Source organism: Helianthus annuus, chromosome 6 (genome assembly GCF_002127325.2).
Source record: "Helianthus annuus cultivar XRQ/B chromosome 6, HanXRQr2.0-SUNRISE, whole genome shotgun sequence".
Lineage (NCBI taxonomy): Eukaryota > Viridiplantae > Streptophyta > Magnoliopsida > Asterales > Asteraceae > Helianthus > Helianthus annuus.
In genome coordinates, this window is record NC_035438.2 from 8,487,393 (window position 1) to 8,512,689 (window position 25,297).

General features: G+C 35.0%; 4 protein-coding genes across 4 annotated transcripts; 3 read left to right on the forward strand and 1 right to left on the reverse strand.

The window, feature by feature from the left end:
- The first annotated feature begins 1,209 nt into the window (after nt 1-1,209).
- Nucleotides 1,210-11,253, forward strand: LOC110944343 (two-component response regulator ORR21). Its single transcript, XM_035974034.1, has 5 exons — nt 1,210-1,330; nt 1,421-1,576; nt 1,733-2,068; nt 11,017-11,093; nt 11,146-11,253. The coding sequence occupies exons 1-5, from the start codon at nt 1,210-1,212 to the stop codon at nt 11,251-11,253; spliced, it is 798 nt and encodes a 265-aa protein (XP_035829927.1).
- Nucleotides 11,254-11,461: 208 nt separating this feature from the next.
- Nucleotides 11,462-14,329, reverse strand: LOC118479680 (COBRA-like protein 7). The gene is made up of 2 exons (XM_035974370.1): nt 13,698-14,329; nt 11,462-12,921 (listed from the first exon to the last, which is right to left on the reverse strand). Exons 1-2 carry the CDS (start codon nt 14,227-14,229, stop codon nt 11,504-11,506), a joined length of 1,950 nt encoding a protein of 649 aa, XP_035830263.1. The 5' UTR covers nt 14,230-14,329; the 3' UTR covers nt 11,462-11,503.
- A 4,993-nt stretch (nt 14,330-19,322) lies between these two features.
- LOC118479490 (protein ALP1-like) lies at nt 19,323-20,108 on the forward strand. Its single transcript, XM_035974035.1, has one exon. The coding sequence runs from the start codon at nt 19,323-19,325 to the stop codon at nt 20,106-20,108; it is 786 nt and encodes a 261-aa protein (XP_035829928.1).
- Nucleotides 20,109-21,592: 1,484 nt separating this feature from the next.
- On the forward strand, nt 21,593-21,964 carry LOC118479491. Its single transcript, XM_035974036.1, has one exon. The coding sequence runs from the start codon at nt 21,593-21,595 to the stop codon at nt 21,962-21,964; it is 372 nt and encodes a 123-aa protein (XP_035829929.1).
- Nucleotides 21,965-25,297: the final 3,333 nt, after the last annotated feature.

The window sequence follows — 25,297 nt, forward strand, 5'->3', positions numbered from 1 at the left end:
ATACGGAAGTTTAATAATAATTCTTTTTTCGATAAACAATTTACGTTTTAACCCTCGAACTTTAATACGGCCCTTGAATTTTAATAAAGTTATTTTTTTAACAAATATTTGTTCTTTTATCTGTTTATTTTACTTATTATAATTAAAATTAACTTTTACCTCTAGATATATTTACATAATCATGTTACTTTCTTATTTTTACCGTTGTTTATATTAAAGCTTACATGGTTTATATTAACTCTGTAATACACCAGGTAACAAATATAATTTTTTTTATTTAACTTATTGTAGTTAAAGCTAACTTTTAACTCTAGACATGTTCAATTAACCGTGTTGATTACTTATTTTCAGCATCGTTTATATTAAAGTCTGCATCATCTATGATAACTCATCGATATATCATAAGACAAGTACATCCTCGCCAGCAACCTCCAACGACCCCGCCGTGAAGCGCGGACGCCAATTCCAGTTCATAAACAAAAACTATTATTTGAAGTTTCAGTTTAATGCAAAATGATTTGATAACAAATTAGTCGTATATTTATGCCCGTTTATATGTTTTTGCATAAATAGGTATAAATATAAACAACGAGTATACAAACAAGATACTGTCATATTAACTAAAAACAGAGAAAAAAACTGTAGAAATAAATAAAGTAGTATATTTATTTGTTTGCTTAAATAGTCCGTGTAAATAATTTTTATATATTTACATAAATAGTTCTTTAGGGGTAATAAGAATAAAAAACGCTCACATACATCGCAAATTTTTATTATCTTTACATAAATAGTTCTTTAAGGGTAATAAGACCAAAAAAACGCTCACATACATCGCATATGAAGTGAATTAACCGAAAAAATTAACATCCATTGATGGAAAAAAAACAAAATCGATAAAAAGGTGAACGAAAATTCGATTTTTAACAAATTAATGAAACTAAAAGAAATTTAATAATTAAATAATTTTTTAAAAATGACTTTTTTTCCAAAGTAAATAAATTTATCATTTTTCTATAAGAGTTTACAACAAATAACATGGTCAGGTAAATCTTTCACCATCTATCACGAATTAGATTTTATGGCATTTAATATTTTTACGTATGATGACTAATTCAAGACTCGTCAAACAAACTTCCTGTTCTTTCTCTGAAAAATCACCAATATATTTCAGTCACCATTCCATTCATGTATTCATCCAAAATCGCCACTATGAAACCTCATCCACTTGAAGCTTCTTTTGATCCTCATGGTCTCAATGTTCTTCTGGTGGATAATACTTTCACATCTCTCTTTGTTATTTCCAGGATGCTTGAATACTGCGATTATCAAGGTTCATTTTTATTAATATGTTAACATGTTCTTGCATTATAGTTATTATGATTTTATGTGTTGTTGATACATGTGCTGTTGATATATGCAGTTACACCATGCACACAGCCAACAGAAGCTTTAATGTTACTCAGGAATGGTGATATCAAGTTCGATATGGTGTTAACAGAAGTCCATTTCTCACAGGATATGAGCGGAATGAAGTTTTTGGAGATCGTTCAACGCGAAAGCGATCTACCAGTTGTTAGTAAGTCATTTAATTTATTTTCTTTTTAGTTAGTGTCTGGTCGTGGAAACAGCCTCTTGTAAAAACGGAGGGTAAGGATGCGTACATCAGGCAGGCGACACTACATTATTCATTTTTCATTATTCATTATTCATACACTGGTTCTTTTATCATTAGTTGTGTCAGCAGAAGACAGAATCAAAATCATGATGGAGAGCGTTACAAAGGGCGCGTGTGCTTATCTATTGAAACCGGTCAGGATGGAGGTTGTTCGGTTTCTGTGGCAACATGTTGTTCGTAAGAAAATGTTCGGTTTCAAACAGATTGATAATGTGGAAGAGGGCGAACCAAAATCGAGTCTGTCTGTAGAAGATAAAGAGATTTGTGCAAGCTCAGATGGTGTTCCTGTGGAAGATGAGCAAGTTAAGATTCCTGGTAAAAAGCATCGATTGGTTTGGACTGATGAACTTCATCAAAAATTCGTGGATGCTGTGACACAACTTGGAATCCAAAGTATGTACTATTTGTATCCCTTTATGAGTCAATTTGTGTTCTATTTCCGTCTAAAACTATTTCCATCTAAAACCGACCAAAAATGGTTAAAAGTAGTGTCAGTTTCAATGTTTAAATCTAGGGTGTCAATAGTCCTAGGGGACCTATGGCTTCTTTAATTACAAGAGCTCGAGCTTTATTCAAACTAGGCTTGTGTTGTTGTTTTTTTTTTTTTTTTTTATGAAAAAGTTATATAATATTTATATATATATTTATAATTATAACTTCGGGTAAGGATTCTAAAGCATGCTAATTGATAAATGTGAGAAACATTCTATATTACACCTTTTATTTAATCCAAATCTTTTTTTATTGTTAATCGGGATTTTCTTTTTTTTTAATTGTACACTGTTGGAAATTTAGTGAAAATGAGTTTTTCACTAAATATTTTGGACATGAATAATATTTATATATGTGTTGTATAAATAATTATTTATGGGTTTGTGTTCAAACTATGTCCAAATAGAGCTAAGATGAATGAGATATCGAAGCTTGAAGTTGTATGTTTGGAACAAACAAAGATGAGAAAAATGGATTGAGATTTGTCATCTTGTCCCACATAGGTGGATAGACAAAACTTAAAGTGGTATATAAGGAGGAGCACTCCTTGAAGGCAAACACTAGTGGGGACCAAAGGGCGCACCGCACCTGCACATATGCGCGCGTGATGTGGGCTATAAGCCCAATGTGGTGCGCTTTGAACTTCGCACATCGCCTTTGTATTTTTGCCCATGAGCGCGTGGTCAGATACATGGCGGGTCCGCTTATGGCGCACCCTTGGGTGGCGTAGGCGGATGCCTTGGCATGGCGCATGGCGCACGTCATTGGCTATCGCGAAGACTGCAAGTGGCACGCGAGTATGGATGGCGCATAACCAGGTGGCATCCTGGTATGCATAGTGGCATCCAATTAGCGCGTGGCGCAAGAAGGTGTGTCTCCGCGGAAGCGTAGTGCAGGCTCAGCTAAGTCGCGCCTGCATGCGCGTTCGGCCGGTTAAACCAGTCTAATTATTAGAGAGTTAATGTTAGACGGTTTCCACTAGTGCCATAAGTTGAATGGCAGTTTCTTTTTACTACCACTTAATATCCATTAAGTTAGAGTTTAACCTTTTTTATTACAAGATTAATTATCTTGTTAATTACAAGATTAATGATCTTGTTTATGTCACCATTAAGAGGGTTGAATGAGTCTATGCATCTAATTATAAAATGAATATGGTTTATTCATTTGTGTAGAAGAAGAAAAATAGACATAACAAATTGGTCTTTTGTTCCTTGAAAATTTAGAGAGGAGCACTCTCTAAATTATTCTTTTCTCAACTTCATATTTTCCTAATTGTGTGAACACCAAATTATACCCGGTGCTATCTCGGGCATGAGAGTCATCTCCGGCAGTACACATACTGTTCCGGTTGTTGTACCCTGGGAGACAGACCGTCTGAGAGGAGGCGCGGAATCTGTTTTAAGGGAAGCGTGTTGAACACGTGCCTCAACCAAAAACCGTCAACAATTTTGCTTGTCTTGCAGCGGAGTTTTGATCTCGTAGATGCGGTTGAAGTTTCCAAAGACATTGACTTTGAATCAAGATTGGTACAATTATATTGTATTTTATATTCGTTTATTTAATTTTTGTAACCGATATTGTACTAGTCGAATTTCCCACAAATAACGAGAGTCTCGTTATTATATATTTTGTAATACATTTTTAATAAAAAGTGAACCTAGTTCCTACAATCTTAAAACAGACTTTCGTGAAGATTGTTGCTACAATCTTAAATCCCTTCTCTACGAGGATTTAGGTTCACGAAAGTTAAAATATTTAATGGGATTTTTGTTAAAATCTTGAAAATATGTTTTGGGAAATATTTATTTAGTACAATGAGTCGGATTAATTTTATGATTGGAGTACAATCTTTAATCCGAATACCGGGTTGCAAAACGACTGTTTTGATTCAGGTTTTACAGTTCATGGGTTTTTGTTCTTGTTTAGATAAACCGAACCATATACAAAATAATATGTATTTCAATATGTTTTGAAATACTAAAATTTTCTAATGAGCGTATTAGAAAAATATATTTTGTAACCCCATACAAAAATGTTTGTAACATTTTATTTATTTATTACAAACATGTTATAAACTTTAATTGGTATATTAATATTGGATTAAATGTCTTGAAACACATATATTTTCTAATAAGTGTATTAGAAAGTAATTTTTTTTATAAAATTACAAGTTTTAAAACATTTATGTATTCTAACAAGCGTGTTAGAAATAATTATTTTGAATAATAATAAGTTTTAAAACATCTATATGTTCTGACGAGCGTGTTAGGAAAAATGTTTTAAAGACGGTTGGATGTTCTAACGAGCGTGTTAGAAACAATAGTTTAAAGACGTTTATATTTTTCTAATGGGCATGTTACAAAAGATTATTATTACAAATAATTGTTAAACAAGCGTGTTTGAAACAATTATTTTGGATAATAAGAAATCTTGAAATGGTTTTGTATTTTTTTTTATTTCTAATGAGCGCATTAGAAATAGTTTTATATAAACTTCAAAACAAAAATTGTAATAAGTTATTTCTAATGGGCGTGTTAGAAATGATTTAACGACTTTGGCAATTTTTAATATTTCTAACGAGCGGGTTAGAAAACGTTTATTTTATATATGCCAAAAACGGTTTATGGCAATAAATGATCGTTTAATTCTAACAAGTGTGTTAGAATTTTATAGAATAATAAGGTTTAATATCATCTATTATATCTAATGAGCGTGTTAGATACGATGATTTTGTAAACCGAACTACTTAAAAGACGATCAGATTTTCTAACGAGTGTGTTAGAAAAGATTTTTGTTGCAAATAATTATTAACAAGTGAGTTGGAAACAATTTATGGATAATAATTAACCTTGTAACGGTTTCGTCTGAACCTTTAAATTTCTAACAAATAAGTTAGAAACGGTTTTTTACATTAATGTTAAAATGGTTTCGTGTTTGTTTATTTCTAATGAGCGTATTAGAAATAGTTTATATTTTTATAAACTTCGAAACAAATTCTGTAATCGTTTAATTCTAACGAGCGTATTAGAAACGTTTTAACGATTTGCAATCGTTAATTTATAACGAGCGGTTAGAACCGGGTTGACCATGATAAATTATTTAACATGATTTGCATCCGGTTTATATATTTTCTAACGAGCGTGTTAGAAAAGGGTTGTGTTTATTTCTAACGAGTGTGTTAGAAAACGTTCATTTAAATAAACCAAAATTGGCTTATGAGAATAAGTGTATTCTTTTTATTTCTAACAAGCGCGTTAGTAACGGTTTACTTTATAAAAAAAACCGAATATTTTGAATGTTTGATAAACATTTAAATTCTAATTAGCACATTAGAATTGCTTATCATACAAACCACTCAATTTAACGATCAGTAATCGTTATTATCTAACAGCGGTTAGAAATGGTTTAAATATGATAAACCAACTATTAAAACGACGTGTATTCGGTTTATTTTTCAAACGAGCGAGTTTGAAATTGTTTTATTTAATAAACTATTATAAGGTTTATTGTTTTGATTTTTAATCAAAACATAAATATATAGTTTATTTTTAAAACACTTGTAAAACGAGAAATGTTTTGAACAAATAAAACATGTCTTTGCGAATTATAAGTGATTCGATATACTTCCACGAGAAGTATAACGTCTTGAACCATATAATAGTCTCTGAAAGACTATTTAGTGAAAAACAACTCGATGTTGTTATAGACATAATAAGTTGCTTAACTACTTGCGAGTAGTTAATTGTAAACAACTTTATATTTTTGGACAACTTATGATTATTCAAGTTTAGAGTTCCAAGATGAGGGAGTACCTCAAAACATGACACCGAATGAAATAATTGCGTTTATTTCGGTCAAAAGTGTTGAAGATAATAACACTTTGCCATTTGATGTTTAGATATCTTTAGTGTATCCGTTTTATTTTTGTCCACTTTTAATTTATTATAAATGGTAGACTATCGTTTGGGTTTATTTAACATAAACAAATGGTTTAAATATAATAAAAGATAAATATTTATTTTGGACTACTAATAATTTGTCAAAAGGATACACATTTTGATACAAAGTGTAAAAAGTAATTTACACAAACACAACGAGCGGGTTGTGCTCATGACTTATGTAATAAGTCAAATATCAAACATCAAATGCATAACGGCGTCGTAAGTAACGTGGTGAATGGTTTGAGATGAAATGCACGAAAACGAAATATGTCATCTAATGTTGAGAGCATCAACATGGAAATGCACATGTGAGTTTTTCATAGAATATAACATATGAGAGAAATATATGTTATTATTGTAAATGATTTTAATAAATTTAGAAAATTTATTAATGGAAATTTACAATAGTGATGGACTTGTAGATGTTTCTACCACCATCAATGTTGTTTAAACTATGTGGAGGCTTGGTTCTCAGTTTGGGAGAGTATCCCAATACATGGTATTAAACGAAACAACAACGTAAATGTATATATCACTATAGGCATACGTGAATGCTTTGTTGTTGAGAGTCAATCTAATTGGCTATATCTCAAGACTCAAGTGATTTTATACAAAGATTTTTCATCAAAGTGACTTGTATTAAGACTTATGTTTAAGTCTTTAGGAAGTCAATGGTGAAGCCTTGGAGATAAAAAGGCAAACGAGTTATGATCCTAATGGATGGAGTTAACTATGGTTTTGAGGCCTTCATAAAACGGATGGTTTTGGAATGGTGAAATAAAATTCCATTATTGTGTCTAAACTAAGAAAAGAATGTTTGGAAGAGATAGTGCGTTATCTCTTAAGGCTGTGAAGAATCAGAATGATGCATCTTCTGTTCACATGCTAAAGTATTGTGGTCTAAAGCATGCTAGACTAATACTTGTTAATTTATATGCTCGGCGGAGATTAAATTAACTTTAAACATTCAAAATATGTGATGACCCAAGAATGAATTTTGTGCTAAAACAAAACTGTAAAGATAACTTCATTTTAGTCCTAAAGGATACTTAATTAAAATGCAAGCAATGTGGGGGGAGGAACCATTTAAGAAACAAACCCTTTAGGGTATGAAGAAATGGTAGTTGAGAAGTTTTCTCAAACTCGAAATGAAAGGGAGAACCTTTCATCACCCCATTTGGATGTTATCCAATTACACTTAAATGTGGGGGTGGCTTGCATTTGAATGTGGAAATGGGAGTTGAGAAGTTTTCTTAAACTCGAAATGAAAGGGAGAACCTTTCATCGCCCCATTTGGATGATATCCAATTACACTTAAATGTGGGGGTGACTTGCATATATTGCAAACGCATGACCAAGTGGAGTACACAATGGTTATATGGAGTCGATCGAGTAGATTGGACTCGAATGCCAATTGGTTAGATTCATAATCTAGTAAGATGTTAGTCATGACACACCAAAGGCATGGTGAAAACGTGTCTAGCCATGAATTGAGTTTCATGTCATTCTAAAGGCAAGGTACATAACTGGATCCAGGTTGAGATCACGAGTTATAAGTCTTATGAATCGACTAAAAGGCAAAAGTGACTAGCAAGTCAAGAACACGTTAGAACAACTGATCTAAACTGAAAAATTATTGTTGTTGACTTAACGAAGTCAACAAATAATTTTGGATCCAACAACCAGTGGGTTGATAACAGATCAGGTTGTGGAATGGGACTAAAGCCATGGAAAAAAGGGACATGAGGGAAACCTAACCTAGTTGACTGGAGATCCCAAGATCTAGGTTCAATAGGCCAACTTAATCATGAACCGAAGGGTAGTCACTGTGGGGGCGTAGCTAATATATATGTTTATATATAAGCTAGTTTATATGTTTCATATACCCCCCCTAAACTATAAAAGGGTGTTTAATTACATCCTAGTCCATTCCTATAATATTCAGTGACATTGTTGTGAGGTTAAGCATAATATGTGGTTTTATGATTTGTGTAAATCATAGTAAACCATAATGCTTTTAATGATTTAAAGGGAAATCACCTATGTTGGAGAGAAGTGTGGTCGCTTCGAATGGAATTAGGGCATAATTCCTAGAGCTCCCGCAGAACCAGGAAAGTGTTCCATGACCATTATAGGACACGCTAGTGAGGGGATGGCCCGGCTAGGGAAAGTATTGTGTGAATGTATATTGTCGCTTACACAAATGGGGGGTTGTTCAAGGACATCACGTCTACAAAACCCTAGTAGGCTAAGTATGCTTCACAAAGGAAGGTTCAAAAGCAAAACCTACCTATCCTGCAATACTCGACTGTTGAGGTTTTATCGGGGAATTTTTTGGGTGTTTTCATCGATCTCCATTCATGTGGGGGATTGTTGGAAATTTAGTGAAAATGAGTTTTTCACTAAATATTTTGGACATGAATAATATTTATATATGTGTTGTATAAATAATTATTTATGGGTTTGTGTTCAAACTATGTCCAAATAGAGCTAAGATGAATGAGATATCGAAGCTTGAAGTTGTATGTTTGGAACAAACAAAGATGAGAAAAATGGATTGAGATTTGTCATCTTGTCCCACATAGGTGGATAGACAAAACTTAAAGTGGTATATAAGGAGGAGCACTCCTTGAAGGCAAACACTAGTGGGGACCAAAGGGCGCACCGCACCTGCACATATGCGCGCGTGATGTGGGCTATAAGCCCAATGTGGTGCGCTTTGAACTTCGCACATCGCCTTTGTATTTTTGCCCATGAGCGCGTGGTCAGATACATGGCGGGTCCGCTTATGGCGCACCCTTGGGTGGCGTAGGCGGATGCCTTGGCATGGCGCATGGCGCACGTCATTGGCTATCGCGAAGACTGCAAGTGGCACGCGAGTATGGATGGCGCATAACCAGGTGGCATCCTGGTATGCATAGTGGCATCCAATTAGCGCGTGGCGCAAGAAGGTGTGTCTCCGCGGAAGCGTAGTGCAGGCTCAGCTAAGTCGCGCCTGCATGCGCGTTCGGCCGGTTAAACCAGTCTAATTATTAGAGAGTTAATGTTAGACGGTTTCCACTAGTGCCATAAGTTGAATGGCAGTTTCTTTTTACTACCACTTAATATCCATTAAGTTAGAGTTTAACCTTTTTTATTACAAGATTAATTATCTTGTTAATTACAAGATTAATGATCTTGTTTATGTCACCATTAAGAGGGTTGAATGAGTCTATGCATCTAATTATAAAATGAATATGGTTTATTCATTTGTGTAGAAGAAGAAAAATAGACATAACAAATTGGTCTTTTGTTCCTTGAAAATTTAGAGAGGAGCACTCTCTAAATTATTCTTTTCTCAACTTCATATTTTCCTAATTGTGTGAACACCAAATTATACCCGGTGCTATCTCGGGCATGAGAGTCATCTCCGGCAGTACACATACTGTTCCGGTTGTTGTACCCTGGGAGACAGACCGTCTGAGAGGAGGCGCGGAATCTGTTTTAAGGGAAGCGTGTTGAACACGTGCCTCAACCAAAAACCGTCAACAATTTTGCTTGTCTTGCAGCGGAGTTTTGATCTCGTAGATGCGGTTGAAGTTTCCAAAGACATTGACTTTGAATCAAGATTGGTACAATTATATTGTATTTTATATTCGTTTATTTAATTTTTGTAACCGATATTGTACTAGTCGAATTTCCCACAAATAACGAGAGTCTCGTTATTATATATTTTGTAATACATTTTTAATAAAAAGTGAACCTAGTTCCTACATACACATGTGTATATTGTCAATTTTTAATTATACAGATGTGTATATTGTCAATTTTTAAAATCATACATATACATATAGTATCAAATATATATGTAAGATAATTATTTTTTTTAATTTTAAACACGTATTTACACACGTATATATGTACACTAGAAAAAAAAACCTGTTCATAACTATAATCTTCCTTTATATACATGTATGTACAATCATTTATACAAATTTGTACATATATGTACATTATCAAACTAAGATGTACAATACTCACTGTTGTAAGAATCATTAGGAGCTAGTCAGCTGGTGTGGCACGGACTAGTGATTAATCGGATTGAAATTTGTATATGTAATATTCAGTTTTATATATACGTACACATTGTTGTGTAATTTTTCTAGCAAGACAAGTTTTCACCCCTCATCGGCTCATTTTTACAAAGTTTGGCTGGAAAATGGCCAGAATTTGTCAAGAACCGTCGATTTTTGGCTGATTAAAGACTGCCTAGGTCTATATGCTAGTTGGGACTTTTGCAATTATGACAATACTTATTTTTCAATTTTAGACACATATATACGTATATGTATAATAAAAAACCTAACATAAAAAGAGCAACGTAGCAACAATTTTTTTTTTTTTTTGCATTTTTCTTAGGAAAAATGTTTTGTCCCAGATGCTAATTACATCTCTCAATTACCCTAATGCTTCTCATATGATGCTATTTTCCTTATAAGTTTTATATGAAATATTTATTTTTATCTTATTTTTTTATATACTAATTATCATTATGTAAATATATGTATAATACATTGATACAATTATATAAATAATGGGCTCGTTTAGAGCATGCTCGAGCCTTATAAGTGAAGCTTTATTAAACGAGATTATTTGAGGCTCAAGCTCATTTAAGCTTGGCTCAATTGGAGTTTTAACGAGCCGATCTCCAGTAGCTCACGAGCAGCTTGGCTCGTTTACACCCTAAAATCCGGTAAACCCTTCTAATCTAATCTAATCAACCAACCTAGCATGCCCATTTCAACCCGAACTAAAAAAGATTTGTTTCAACCTGAACCCTTTGATCTTGTAAATGAGGAACTCAACCCATATAACTTGCCAACTCAATAGTACATTATATTTGAACTTGTTTGTATTTTATTGCAGATGCTGTCCCAAAAAAGGTGTTGGAGCTAATGAATGTTCCTGGGCTCAGGAGAGGAAACGTAGCCAGCCATCTACAGGTTCAAAACACTCTATATTTCCTTGTTTTTGTTTGTGTTTTGGTACAAATAGAGATTTAACAGTTATCATTTTAGTGGTTCAGAAATTCAGGTTAAGTCTCGGAAAGATCACAACACATACCCGAAAAAGTTTCAACGGGCCAAAGACTGCGACTGGTAGTTCAACGACGTAGAACAATGGCCTGTGTCTATGAGTACACCGGGTATGGATCATAGCTAGGAGTATTTGTATTTTCCTATGTTGGTTGTTGTTTTTGAAGTTTATCTTAAAGACAATGTTTTGCATTTGAATGCCATTTAATGGTGCAATTTTGAGATTTTTAACTTTTAAGTTGTAGTTTACATAACAGAAGCTTTTACCAATGAACTTACAAAAATAATTATGAATGTGATGAACAAATAATAATGTTTTAGATCAAATAATGTAGAAACAATAACAAAACAAGTGTAAAAAGACTAGAACCAAAGGCAACTGTTGTTTTGGGACCATGGCTAGTGATGGGAAGAACGGGAGGAAGCGAGCATTCTAACCCGTTGAAATAGACCTTGCTCGGGAACCCATCGCCTTTAGCCACATTGAGCCCGTCTATGTTTTTCTTCGTAAAAGAGATAACTGATTGTTGTGAACCCGGAACGCGTGGATCTTTCTTTGGGTTACGCCCGTTTGTTTCGGCTACAAGAAAGTTTAAACCTGGGAGACCATGTAGAAAAATTGTGTTGTTAGAACCCGTTAGGCGACTACCATTGAAGGAGAACACGTCCTCGAACCCTGTCATCGCTTTGTCTAACTCCACAGCCGCAAACCAATCGGCAAAACTAGTTTCGCCCCAGTTGAAAATGGTCAATCTCGCGGTCCATCCACCTTTGAAATCTGATAGTAAGTGCCAGTTGATGCTGACACCACAGTTATCTGCACAAGGCAATGGATCAGGCAAAGTCCAATCATTGTCTTTTGCGAAATCATTTGCCATTTTAGTCCTGTTTTCGAATGGCACCAAAAGTGCTTCCGAAGGTAGAAGAAGTGCGGGTGCGCTTGTACTGCAAGTATTTGCAGTATTGCACCCGCATGCGCAAGTACTGCAAGGTACCACAGACTTGTTAAAAAATGAGGAAAACGAGACACAACATTTTGGGATATTGGGTTTTGTCCGTGTCATATTGCAAACCACTTGCCAACTAACAACTGCGGTCGAGTCAGCACTAAGACCGCTTGGATTTGGTAAACGAGACGGGCTAACTCGTACTGGCGGACCACATTGGTAATCAGGGCTCATAGTGCCGTTGATTCTCCAGTTTTGCGGTGGGATGAGTAGACTGCGGTTTAGGTCTGGTGGCATCTTGAAAACTTGCATTGTAAAAGCCGAAATGGACTTGCTTGGGTCCATTGATGGTGGTAACAAGGTCCCATTACGACAACAAAACGGAACCAGTCCTAATTGCGTGTCGTTTGTCTTGTCGAGTGGAAGGTCGATAATAGTCGGTCTTCGCTCACAATTCAAAGCCTTTGAGAAATCGAGTTGTTTATAAAACTCGCCTTGTCGGCCAAATATACAGGCGTTTGTGTCTATAACAGACGGGTAAGCACCCTTCATCGGGTAAATAAATTCATCTCGCATCCAATCCCAACTCAGCCGCCAATAATCAAGGCGGCTGAGGGGATTGTGATTCGAAATGGTCACTTGTGCCATGTATTCAGTTTCTTGTGCACTGAGTACATCGTACATAATTACAACATCCCCTTCTTGTCGGGCCTCAAATACTTCTTCTTCGGCGTCTTTAGGTTTCGCATTTGGGTCCTTTTCGCAACAGACGTGCGTCTCATTATTCGCTGCAAAAGTTCGACTTGAGTGTTAGAATACATCGAAACGAACTTGTTTAAATTTTAAGAGAAATATATAAAATTTTGTCATTTTATGTTCAGAATTCAAAAGGTTATAAAAGTTAAATAATCACCGATTTATACCTAACAAATAAGTAACTGACTGTGTCACGTGTCACAATCTTGTTCGTGTTCGTTTGTTAAGGAAATATATGTGTTTACAAACTGTTCATGAATGCTTAACGAACAAGATTTTATGTTCGTGTTCTTTCGTTAAAGAAATGAAAGTGTTCATGCACACATATAAACACAAGCTAACGTTCATCAACACAAATGGAAACAAACGAACACAAATAAGAGTTCATCACCAGAATATTTAATACATTGATACTTATTAAATATTTTAGTTATCGGAATTTTGAAGCATTTGAATAAAATATAAAAACTAAAAACTCTAACGAACTATCGAATATAAACAAACAAGTTACCGAAACGTTCACGAATATAAATGAACAAACGTCGCCTCTGTTTGTGTTCGCTCATTTAACTAAACGAACGAAATTTCTTGTTCGTCTTTGTTTATTTATTAAACGAACGAACACAAACAAACTTCACACCGAACAGTTTGCATACTATTCGCTGAACGTTCCATTCGCTTACGATCCTAATTATATTTTTTTCAAAATACCATTTCTCAATTCTTGAATCTTCGTTACTAACTACTCAAAATATTATTTATTCAATATTACGAGTTTTATCCTACGTGAAAAGATAGATGTTCATGCCTGGATTTGATGGAGTAGAACACAAGAACCCATCATTAACAAGATACATATTCGCCGGCAATGAAGCATTCGGTGGCGCCACACCAAACTGAGTCCCAACCAACTGAACCCGAGCCTGCATTTGATTAAAATCACCAGCAGTCTCCACCGCAGTCTTGAGATCAGTCACCGGAAACCCAGCAAACACAGCCCCACCGGAGACATTGGCCGGAAAACTTGTTCCATCAGCAAGTACTGCATTAGAAGCCGAAACTAAGACCTCTCGGTGTTGAAAACCGATGAATACCCGCCATGAATTCAGCCGGTCTGCAGCCGCATTAGTGAGGGTGAGTGTGGATTGAAAGTTGTAGGGTTGATCACCGGAGTTGGTGACTGTTGGTGGGATTTGGAAGCCGGAATTGTGGGTGTAGGATATTGAGATTCCATTGCAGGTGGGAGGTTGAGAAAGTGTTGTGGGGATTGAAATGAATGTTAAGGAAAATGATAAACAGATGAAAAAAATGATCATGTTGAAGTTTGTTTGAAAGTACATAGTGAGAAAGAGATATATGTGTGTATATGTATGTTTGTAGTCTGTAGATGAAGAGTTGACCGGTTCATAACTTAGTGAAAGCTGTTTAATTGTTTTAATGCCGGCTTGTGGCCGGCCGGCCTTTCAACCTAAGACGGTTTAGTGATCATTCAAACGATTAACAAACGATTAAAAGACAAAAATTGTTTAAATTTAGAATTATAAAATAGGTAGAGGATCCTGTAAAAAAGTCTAATTTTTGTGAGAAGTGTGAGAAATAACTTGGGAATGACAAGTTTCCCTTATCTTAATTAATTCAAAAGGGTATATTAGTAATTGTCTATTCTTATCAATTAATTGATTTCCAAAGATAACTGCCAAAAATATCAGGCGATATATTAGGGATGTGATTCGAATTCGATTTGTTCTATACATTTAATTGTGTACGGTAAGTTCTTGTTGTAGTGTTATATTCCCCAGTCAATAGTGTTATATTATGTACAGGTATCTTTAATCTCCTTTTCATAGTGTTTTATCTCCATCAATAGTGTTTTATTCTGTATAGTGTCTTACAGTAAACAGATAGTGTTATATCTTTCTATAGTGTTTTATCATGTAATATACTGTTCCTTTCATAGTGTTTTATCCTCATCAATAGTGTTTTATTCTGTATAGTGTCTTACAGTAAACAGATAGTGTTATATCTTCCTATAGTGTTTTATCATGTAATATACTGTTCCTTTCATAGTGTTTTATCCCCCATCAACAGTGTTTTATTTATGTATAGTGTCTTACAGTAAACAGATAGTGTTATATCTTCCTATAGTGTTTTATCATGTAATATACTGTTCTTTATAGTGTTATAAAAAGTTGTTGAAAAATTTATTTCAGTATGAGAAATTCGCTGATTTTTTAGGAGATTGATGGGGGTTTTGAAACAGTTACCATAAATTCGCTGATTTATAGGAGATTGATGGGGGTTTTGAAACGGTTACCATATTTGAAACGTTGGAAAAGTCACTATTGCCCTTTAATTTTACATAAGGTCCTTCTAATTAAAACACAATTTACATTTTATACCCTATTGATCTCAACTATTAGATCAAATATTCAATGGTTTAAAACTTTTCTTACCCTTCTCACATTTTAGACACTTTTTACCATATTCCTACCCTTATAAAATATAATGTAAATCGGCAAACGACCCTTAAAATAAATTACTAGGATTCCTTGAGTGGTGCGGTAGGAATTTGGTATTAGTTCGGTTTGTTACGGTATCGACATTTGCTATAATATAGTCTCATTTGACTACATCTCTATTTTCAATAAAATTTATACCGGAACGTTGAGAAAAAATAAATTAATAATGGCACCGGAGAATCCATCTATTTAAATAAACATAGTGATAATCTATGTTTGGATAAGATAAAAACACCTAACACAGCCAATGTTATTCCTTAACTTACCTCCATAATCCTAACTTTTTTTTATCAATTCATTGACATATTAAAAAAGGAAATTACATCAAGGGCAATAAGTTATGCCACTATCTCTTTCTGAATAGCAAAACTAAACCTACCCTTATAAAAATTATATTCATAGATCTCGGGATGCAAAACTAAGCCTTATAAAAATTATATTCATATATCTAGGTGTGATAAGATTAATCCTTAATATATCATAAATTTGATTATGAACTTCTTAGAAAACTTTTTTGTTGTTGGGCTTATTTGATGGACTGGGCTTTACAGATATGGGCTGTATACGGTTGTTACATACGTAGTTGCGACTTGCGAGGCCTATGTGCACTTAATATACAATCAAACAAACAAAAATATATAATTGTAAAAATTATTCTATAAGTTGATTAATGAATTCGTAAAATAATATAATATAAAAGAAATAAAACATATAAGAAAAGTTAACAAATCTTATAAACTGTTATCCCATAATAGTTGATAATAAAATGTAACTATAGAATTTAAAGAGTTTCAATCACACACGTTGATGAGTGAAGAACGTGATGACTATTAAAAAAACATGCTCCCGTCTCGTTAAGTTAAGAAAGCATTTTTTAAATAAAATGCTTTTAGAAAAGTTTACAGCCCAACTCTAAAAAAAAACGTTACTTAAAGTTAGTGGTCCAAAACTTTTGATTTTTCTTAAAAAACTATTGTCTGTCACTCTAGTCGGAGTTAAGAGTATACAGGGAAGTATTTGACCTAGACGGATAGTAATCGGAGAGTACTCTGCCTTTTACGAACTCGGGCCTTGGCAGTCTACCTTGTAACGATTAATCGACCTTCGAGTCTTTGTTTTACAACAGAGATGATTTGCCAAAAAAAAAAAAATCTTTATAATAGTACATTAATAAATTGACGAGTCAACTAAATTAGTCTACTGAATTGACACAACTATTAATAGTATAAATGCGCTTTCATACGATATTCCTTCTTACGAGTGCTAAAATTGTTTATTTAATCCGTTTACCAGATGGTTCTATAAAATACATAACTTAGTACTTTATGTTTTTTTTTGAACGGCCAACGAAAACTTATTCCAACCTAGCTAGCGGGAAACTAGCATACACCAAATGGACATATTACACAGTACACACCCACAGATACACAGCATCATAGCATTCAAATGCAAACTACCATCCCACACTAGATAAGTTGAAGCCACCCCAAACATCCCAAGTCAAACTATACAGTTTTGATCTTGCTCTTACCCAACAGTCAAGCCAAAAAAATATATCAGATCCGCGACCCGCGACCCGCGACCCACTACACCTCTAATTGCATTGGACACATCTACTCCGACTCGCTTTAACTCCTGAACTGAGCTGGAAATCTGCTTCCACGGCCCCGAAATGGAAAATTTTATGGGGATAGGGTTCCACCCCCTAGCATTACGATGAATTGACCATACTACCCTTCGCCATAAACCACCATTATCAAGTTTAAACCGGCACCACCACTTAGGACAACATGGATAGGTTCGCGTCCCTTAGGGATCCGAACCCAAGACCTCCATATTCGGTTGAGGCACACACCTTTTGCCACGCAACCCAATTAAGCCTCGCCTTCTTGTCCGAGGCCCCTAGAAGAACACTCTTCGCATACGGTCTGATGCCTCAATGACCCTCACCGGAGCTCTATACAAGGAAAAATAATATGTAGGGAGAGAATTTAGTACCGACTTGATGAGTGTTACACGACCTCCAAAAGATAGATTTCTCGCCTTCCATATCGACAACAGACTTTGAAAGACATCCAACACCGGCTTCCAATACTTGCAAAGATTCATGTTGGCCCCCACTTTAAGACCCAAATTGTTAGACGGAAACACCCCCGCTTTGCAATTCATAACATCTGCCATAACCTGGACTTCCTGGCCTCCCACACCAATGCCAAACACACTACATTTTGTTAAATTTATGCGCAAGCCCTACACCAAATAGAAACATCTGGGCAGCCTTTTTAGGTTCTTTGCATTAGATATGGACCAATCCCCGAGAAAACAACCACTACTAGAAAACTGCTACTATTCCTACCAAAATTTCCTGCGCATTTCCTACGAATGAAAATGCCGACACTTTTCCTACGAAACTCCGACGTATAAGAAAGGGTCTTAGTTTTGTGACAAAAAAGCGACAAAAAATTGACAAATGGATTTGCATAGGAAAAGTGTCGGAAAATTCCGACAGATTTCCGACGAAATCCGTTTTCATTTTAACCATTAGTCGGAAATTCGTAGGAATCAGTGTGCGTGGGAAAAGTGTCGGCAATTTCCGACAAAAATCCAACAGAATTCATTTTCATTTTAATCATTAGTAGATAATGCGTAGGAATCCAATTTATCATGAATAACATTCCTAATAAAATGAAATTAATGATATTAAAATATGAAGTTTTATTATTTAAAAAAATATATGTTATTTTTAAATTGATTTATTACTATCAGTAGGAAGTGTGTCGGAAAATCCTAACTATTTACTCACAGAATGGTTTTTAATTAATATTCGCAGGAAAATACCGACGCAATTCCTACAAAATATGTTTCATTTTAACAATTGTGAGAGAACCGGCCCCCGGTTTCCACACCCCAACCCATGAAAGAATCCAACCGAGCACGCCCTCTTCATACAACTAAACAAGGCCTCCATTGCTAGAACAAAGGGTCCCCTTGTTTAAGACCCCGATGACAAATAAACTCATGCATAGGAGACCCATTTATAAGCACCGAAGCCCGAGCCGAAATCACCACAGCCAATAGGCGGAGGGTGTGGGGGCGCCACCCCCGCCAGCTCACCATCTATAGCGCCCCGGGGAGCTATACCACCACACCCTCGAATTTAAAATAGGGGCGCCATGGGTTGGGCTCCATCGTGGTAACAAGCTCAAAACGCGTTGAACGAGGTGGCTTGGTCAAATGTGATCGTTTGGCAATTTTCGAATAAAAAAAACTTTTTTTTATTCAAATACAAATATAAACCTATCCCAAACTAAATAACACACCAATCACAACTAAAACACACACTAATCACAACTAAAAAATGTCTTTGAGCTCCTCATCCGATGGTGTTCTTGACGATATGGTTATCGCAATTACGCAGGAGGCGATTAATTATTTGTGAGAAGAAGCCGAATCCTCTTCATCGCGTACCAGACAACCGCCTCTTGAACATGATCGGTTAGGTGCTCATGAACGTCTAGTGCAAGATTATATTTATGAAAATCCGTTATACGATGATGGTCAGTTTAAGCGTGGGTTTCATATGAGCCGACGACTATTCGTTAAAATTTCTAATGATCTTGCGGGTGAATTTCCTTTTTTCACGCAAAGAGTAAGTGCAAGTCGCAAAGTTGGTTTCTCTGGACTACAAAAGTGTACAGCAGCAATTAGGCAACTAGCGTACGGCACAGCGAGTGATGCGTGGGATGAATATTTAAGGATGTCGTCAAGAATGTGTCGTGCGTCTCTTGAAAATTTTTGTGAAGGTAATTTTTATTAACACTATTATTTATTATTTTTATTTACATCGTTATTATTTTTTTATTAACACTAGTTTATTAGGTGTTATCTCTCTGTACGGGAGACAATATTTGAGGATGCCAACCGCAGCCGACGTTCCACTTCTATACGAGGCCCTTCAGCGCATACACGTGTTTCCAGGGATGTTGGGTAGTCTTGATTGCACACACTGGGAATGGGCGGCATGTCCAACCGCTTGGAAAGGGCAACATCATCGTGGTGACCACGATGGTCCTACCCTAATGTTACAAGCGGTCACTTCTCAAGATAAATGGATTTGGCATGCGTACTTTGGCATGGCTGGTGCAAACAATGACATTGCAGTTTTAGTGTCCTCGAATCTTTTCGACGATGTCATAAACGGGGTTGTACCAGATACTTCATTCTATGCAAACGACATGGAGTATAAGTATGGCTACTATCTCACAGACGGTATTTATCCCGAGTGGGCGACGTTGGTAAAAACACTTTTGCGTCCAGATGACGAAAAAAGATTTTATTTCAAGAAAAAACAAGAGTCAGCAAGAAAATATATCGAGCGGGCTTTCGGTGTGTTAAAAAAAAGATGGTCTATCATCGCCCAGCCGTCGAGGATACTTGAAAAAAGTAAAATAAGAAACATCATGTATATGTGTATCATTTTGCATAACATGATATTGGAGGAATCGGGTAGAGCGTTTTATGGAGAAAGCTATGATGAAAGTAACCAACCGACGAACCCAATACTAACATACGCTGTGAAAGAAGCTATCCGAGCGAAGATACAGGCTAGGAACACACACCATAACCTTCGAGCCGATCTGACCGAGCACCTATGGTTTTATCGTGAACAAGGAGGAGTCGACGAAGATGACGAGTTATAATTTATTAGTTATTGTCACACCCCAACTGATGGCGGAATCATCGGGGCATGGCACTGAGCGAAACAGATTGTCCAGAAGTTTCCATAACAACTATCATTACTATTCAATTTATATAATACGTCCCATACCGTACCTTAAATAGCAAACAAATTATTACAGATAACATCAAGTCAAATATTCTGTTCCGACAACTCAGATTTCAAATATAAATATTGTTCAAATGCTTCTAGAGACTCGATCTGCAAGATCTACAGACAACTATGCTCTAGACGCTTATTCTAAGCTCGCCTTCCTAGCAGATAAGCATCCTAATTGCCTGTCACATACGTTAAATAAAGTCAATACATAAAATGTAAAGGTGAGCATACAAGTTTGATAATAGCATATAGAGTTTGAAATAGTTTACACATAACCAGCACATACACAGGGGAAAACGAAGCATGTTAATTATCGACATTGATCTATCGATACCAATGACTGCGGATTAACTGCCCGAGGCAGTTCGCAATACATGATTACCACCGTAATCCATGCAAGTAATTGTCCCTAACAACCCCCGTGTGAACGGGTGCTGAGTCCAAACTATAGTATTATCGGTTTGTTGATCGCAAGATTTCAGTTTCTTCTCCACTTGACTTGTAGGAGGAGGAAGCTTGTCCCTTTTTATTATTTTATTAGACTGATGATGGTGATTCTGGTTGTGATTTTTAATGGAGAGAAGATGAAGAGAGAATGAATTGTCTGTATGTATATTTTGTATGTATGTGTGTGATAATTTTAATATTTAGTGTTTTAATTTAATGGGCATTTTTGTCATTTCACATCGGCTTAACGGAGAAAACTAACGGACATCCACTACAGGGACCATCCGAGTAACAAACTGTCAAACCACAGAGAGCACGGGTGTAGTTTCCAAAAGTTGAGGACTATATGTGTTATTTTGCAAAACCACAGGGACTATCCGTACATTTTACTCTTTTTTTAATGAAATTATGTTTTTTTTAATTTTCTAGTTATTAAAATTGCCATTTAATTTAAAAAATTATTATTTAAATAAATAAATAATTAGGTAATCATGACGGAGGCTTCATCCACACCCTGCAAATTAAAGGGGACATGATAAAGCCTCCAAGCTAAAATGGCTCCTACGTAACGCTTAGATAGACTAATAAAACCCCTAGTAGACTCCAACCACACCCTCCAGCCTTACCCATAATCAAATCAACCACAATCACAGTCGTTGTTTCTCAAGGCCAAACATAAGAATCCAACGGTCAAGATTATAGTCCCGACAAAACCCCACCCATGACCCATCCACGTTATTTCCACATAAACACTGACACACTCTTAACCCTAGTTATAACAACCCTACAATTCATATTTCATCATCGTACCATTTCATTAGTTTTCTAAAAAAAAAAACTTTTTCCTTTAAATCCAAATTAATCTACCCTTAAATACTCATGATTCGATAAATCTATGCAATGACACGTATCACAGCTCGAGTGTACCAAGGAGTTAAAGGTTACTGGCGGAGGAGACGCTACAAACGGCTCGGCGGCAAGAGCCAAAGGAGGTTCTGGCGGATACGAATAACACGGAAGCTTAAGTTGAAGCTGAGATTCTCTCCAAAGAAGCTGCTAATCAGGATCCGTGATGCCTACGTGAACATGATGATGCGAATGGCGAATTCGTCGTTGGTTGCTGGAACCGGTGGCTACGGAGAAGCTAAGTTCGGGATGAAACCGGGTGTAAAATATGATGAGAAGGTGATAATCGAGCTCTACAAATCATTGGTGATGAGACAATCTCAATTGGTGCCGATTGATGCTCCACAGATTGCTATTTCCCGGTAACTTTGACGGAAATTTGATGAAACGTTGATTTATATTTAAGCAATATGAGTAAGTAATAAGTTGTTAATCAACTACTAGTATTTTTTATTATTAATATTTGGTTTTAGTTTTGTGAAGACTGTGGATCTTGGATGTTGCTCAACGAAACCTTGATCCACTTTAAATAAATTCATCACTCTTTGTAGCTTAAAAAATCCAAGTATGCATGTCTAATTCAAGTATTGTTTATTAAAGAAATCCTCAAATGTCATATTTTTTTTGAAACGTATACTTCATTAACGAAACCGCAGACCCAAACCGGGCCGACAAAACAAACAACGCAAGAAACTTACATATTTACAAAAGAGCACCACTCGCCTCACTTTATCCCTTTGCTTCTAGATCTATTAGAAAACCAAAGATAACCTAAAGCCTTGACTTCACTCATGATGCTATCTATCTTAACCGGAATGTTGGAAAATTTGAGGTTATTTCTGGCCCGTCATATGCTCCAACACACGATCATAATGATACCTTTAACTGCCTCCTTTTTCTCCGAAGCCCTTAAATCCGCATGAATACCGAGGAGATCTGATATCGAAAAAGCGAATATATTAGGAATTTTGCACCATGAAGACACATCAATCACAGTAGACGCAACGCTACATGAGATGAACTAGTGTTCCGTTGTCTCAAATGTCATATCTTGATTCTCCTTTATTCGTACTCGGTTAATTATAACTAAGGAGTGGCAACGCTACATGAGATGAACAAGTGTTCCGTTGTCTCAAATGTCATATCTTGATTCTCCTTTATTCGTACTCAATTAATTATAACTAAGGAGTGGGTTATTTATTGTAGAAAGACTTATTTTCATAGGAGGTAGGAAGTCAATCACAATATGATACATGAATTTCAGATGAGGAGTAAAAACGAGATAAACATCATTATTTTTTCTTTTTCGGGTTAAATCTACTTTCATCAATCTTTATAAAATGAAATAAAATATAAATTTTATTATCTTTAATTTAAGTATTGTATTATTATATTTTTCTTTAATTTTTTTTTATGTTTGTACTTAATAACGTACCGGTTCATATAATCTTGGATTACATGATTTTTTTACTTGTGTATCATGTATCAAGCTAGTCATACATAATTCTCGTTGCTGCAACGCGCAACTAAACCCTCTCGTTAACCAAACATTATTTTTCAAATATGATTTTTCTTGCATGGTTACATACTCACAAGCTTCGTTTACAATCTTTATTGCATATTATATATATTTTAGTTTTCTTCTTGTATAGTATTAGTAAAATACAAAATGACCCTTATGGTTTATTTTTAACTTTGTTAAACTCCATAATTTATAAAGTTGTTTAACTATTGTTGTTGTTGTTGTTGTTGTTGTTGTTAATCCATACCCACTTCAATAAAGTTTTTTATTGTTTCGACGTTATTCATTTATACGATAATGTTTTAGATTTCGGTTAAATTTTGAGAGTTAATATGTTGCAACGCTCATGCATGATTCAACTTTTTTACGTTTATTTTTTGTTTGGTATAAAGATCCTGCTACAACATGTGTATCCTAAATAGTAGTTTTTTTTTTAAACGGGAAATACATATTCACTTTGTTTTTTTTTCCTTTTTCACTCTCTCTTTGTAAATAGGGGTGAGCATGGTCCAATGACCGACCCAGCCCGTTGATAACCTAGACCGACCTAATAACCAAAGTTGGAGATAAAACAGAACTGAGGACCGGCCTTATATACTAATTCGGGTATGGTTTCAACACTTGTCGATAATTTGGATTCTTCTGTAGTCGTTAATTGGATTGGGCCCATTCGTTAAATTAAAATAAGTCACCTCTCATCAAGCTAGTTATTCCAGATTTGGTTTTCAATGATCTCGGACCAAGAACCGACTCGGTACCGAAATTGGTGATAACTGAGAATCGATGACTGACCATCAGGCCGGTTATTCCAGATTTGGTTTTCAATAATCCCGGACCAAGAACCACCCGGAACCGAAATTGGTGATAACCGAGAATCAAGGACTAACCATTTGATATGGGTTAGGCTTGTCGGTTCCTTTTAGGTATTTTTTCGGGTCGGACCGAAATATGGTCACCCCTAATCATAAATCACATAAAAATAGAAATTTTATTTTGTTACCTTTCATTTTCTTGTAATTTTATCTGTTTCTACACTTTGAATAGATGATGTAAATATATGTGGGAAGTTAACCGACATAGATAATAACATATAAAAAGTAATTTATATTATTCTCTAATAAATAGGTTAGAATTAATTACAAATTCTTCTAAAAATAAGAAGTCGTAAAGAGGGTATCAAACGGACTCTGATTGACCTCATTCAAATGACATGGGAATCTTCTCATCGAATTCTACGATATAAAATTTTAGGTTTTCACTTTTTGATTTATAGCTTGTAGATTTTATAATACTTGTTTATACCATTGTGTCTTTTTATTTAGGTTTTCACTTTTTGATTTATAGCTTGTAGATTTTATAATACTTGTTTATACCATTGTGTCTTTTTATTTAGGATTGTGTATTTTCTATATTTGCGTCATTTTGTGATTCGCCGTGTCTTTTTTTCTCGACATTGTGTTATAGTTCGCGATCTATTGTGTCTTTGTAGACTTCTTAGATTTAGAAAACTTTTTAGGATGACTTTACCCCTTCATTATAATAATATATTATTAACTATAATACAATTAGTAAAGTTTGTGAATAGTGTTTCCACTTTTTGATTTTTTGTCTGTTCGTCTTTCTGGTTTTTTATACTTTTACCTATCAACTTTCAGCATTGACACTTATAACCCCTTAACTTTCTAAAGACTTTGTAATCAAGTTTTATATGTTTATATTTATGTATGTGTCGGTATAAACTAGAGCTGAATTAGGTTTCAACGTAAAATTTTTCAGGAAATGAGTTGGATCAAATATAATATGTTCTTATGCTTATTATTGTGTATGTTTTCAGTTGCTCTATGTTTTGACGTAAAATTTTTTTTATTATTTTTTTTAGAAATGAGTTAGATCAAATATAATAGTACATTTACGTGCTTATTTTTATGTACATTTTCATTTGATTTACGTTTTGACATAAATTTTGTTCAAAAACGACTCGAGTCAAATATAATATGTTTTCATAACACAATATAAATTTGAGCCACTTTACGTTTAGACATAAATTTTCATTTAAACTTATAATTAAGATAGTGTTTACGTTTTCATTTACAAGTAATTTAAAATCATCCCGTACCACTGTCCAATTTAAATCTTTTTTATGGTTTTTGGTGGAAGTAAAACATGTGTAGATATTC

Coding starts and splice junctions, on each gene's coding strand:
- LOC118479491 (XM_035974036.1), top strand. CDS start 21,593: ATGACACGTATCACAGCTCGAGTGTACCAAGGAGTTAAAGGTTACTGG.
- LOC110944343 (XM_035974034.1), top strand. CDS start 1,210: ATGAAACCTCATCCACTTGAAGCTTCTTTTGATCCTCATGGTCTCAAT. Junction 1,331..1,420: donor TGAATACTGCGATTATCAAG/GTTCATTTTTAT, acceptor TGATATATGCAG/TTACACCATGCACACAGCCA. Junction 2,069..11,016: donor GACACAACTTGGAATCCAAA/GTATGTACTATT, acceptor ATTTTATTGCAG/ATGCTGTCCCAAAAAAGGTG.
- LOC118479680 (XM_035974370.1), bottom strand. CDS start 14,229: ATGTACTTTCAAACAAACTTCAACATGATCATTTTTTTCATCTGTTTA. Junction 12,922..13,697: donor TTCTACTCCATCAAATCCAG/GCATGAACATCT, acceptor GAACTTTTGCAG/CGAATAATGAGACGCACGTC.
- LOC118479490 (XM_035974035.1), top strand. CDS start 19,323: ATGCCAACCGCAGCCGACGTTCCACTTCTATACGAGGCCCTTCAGCGC.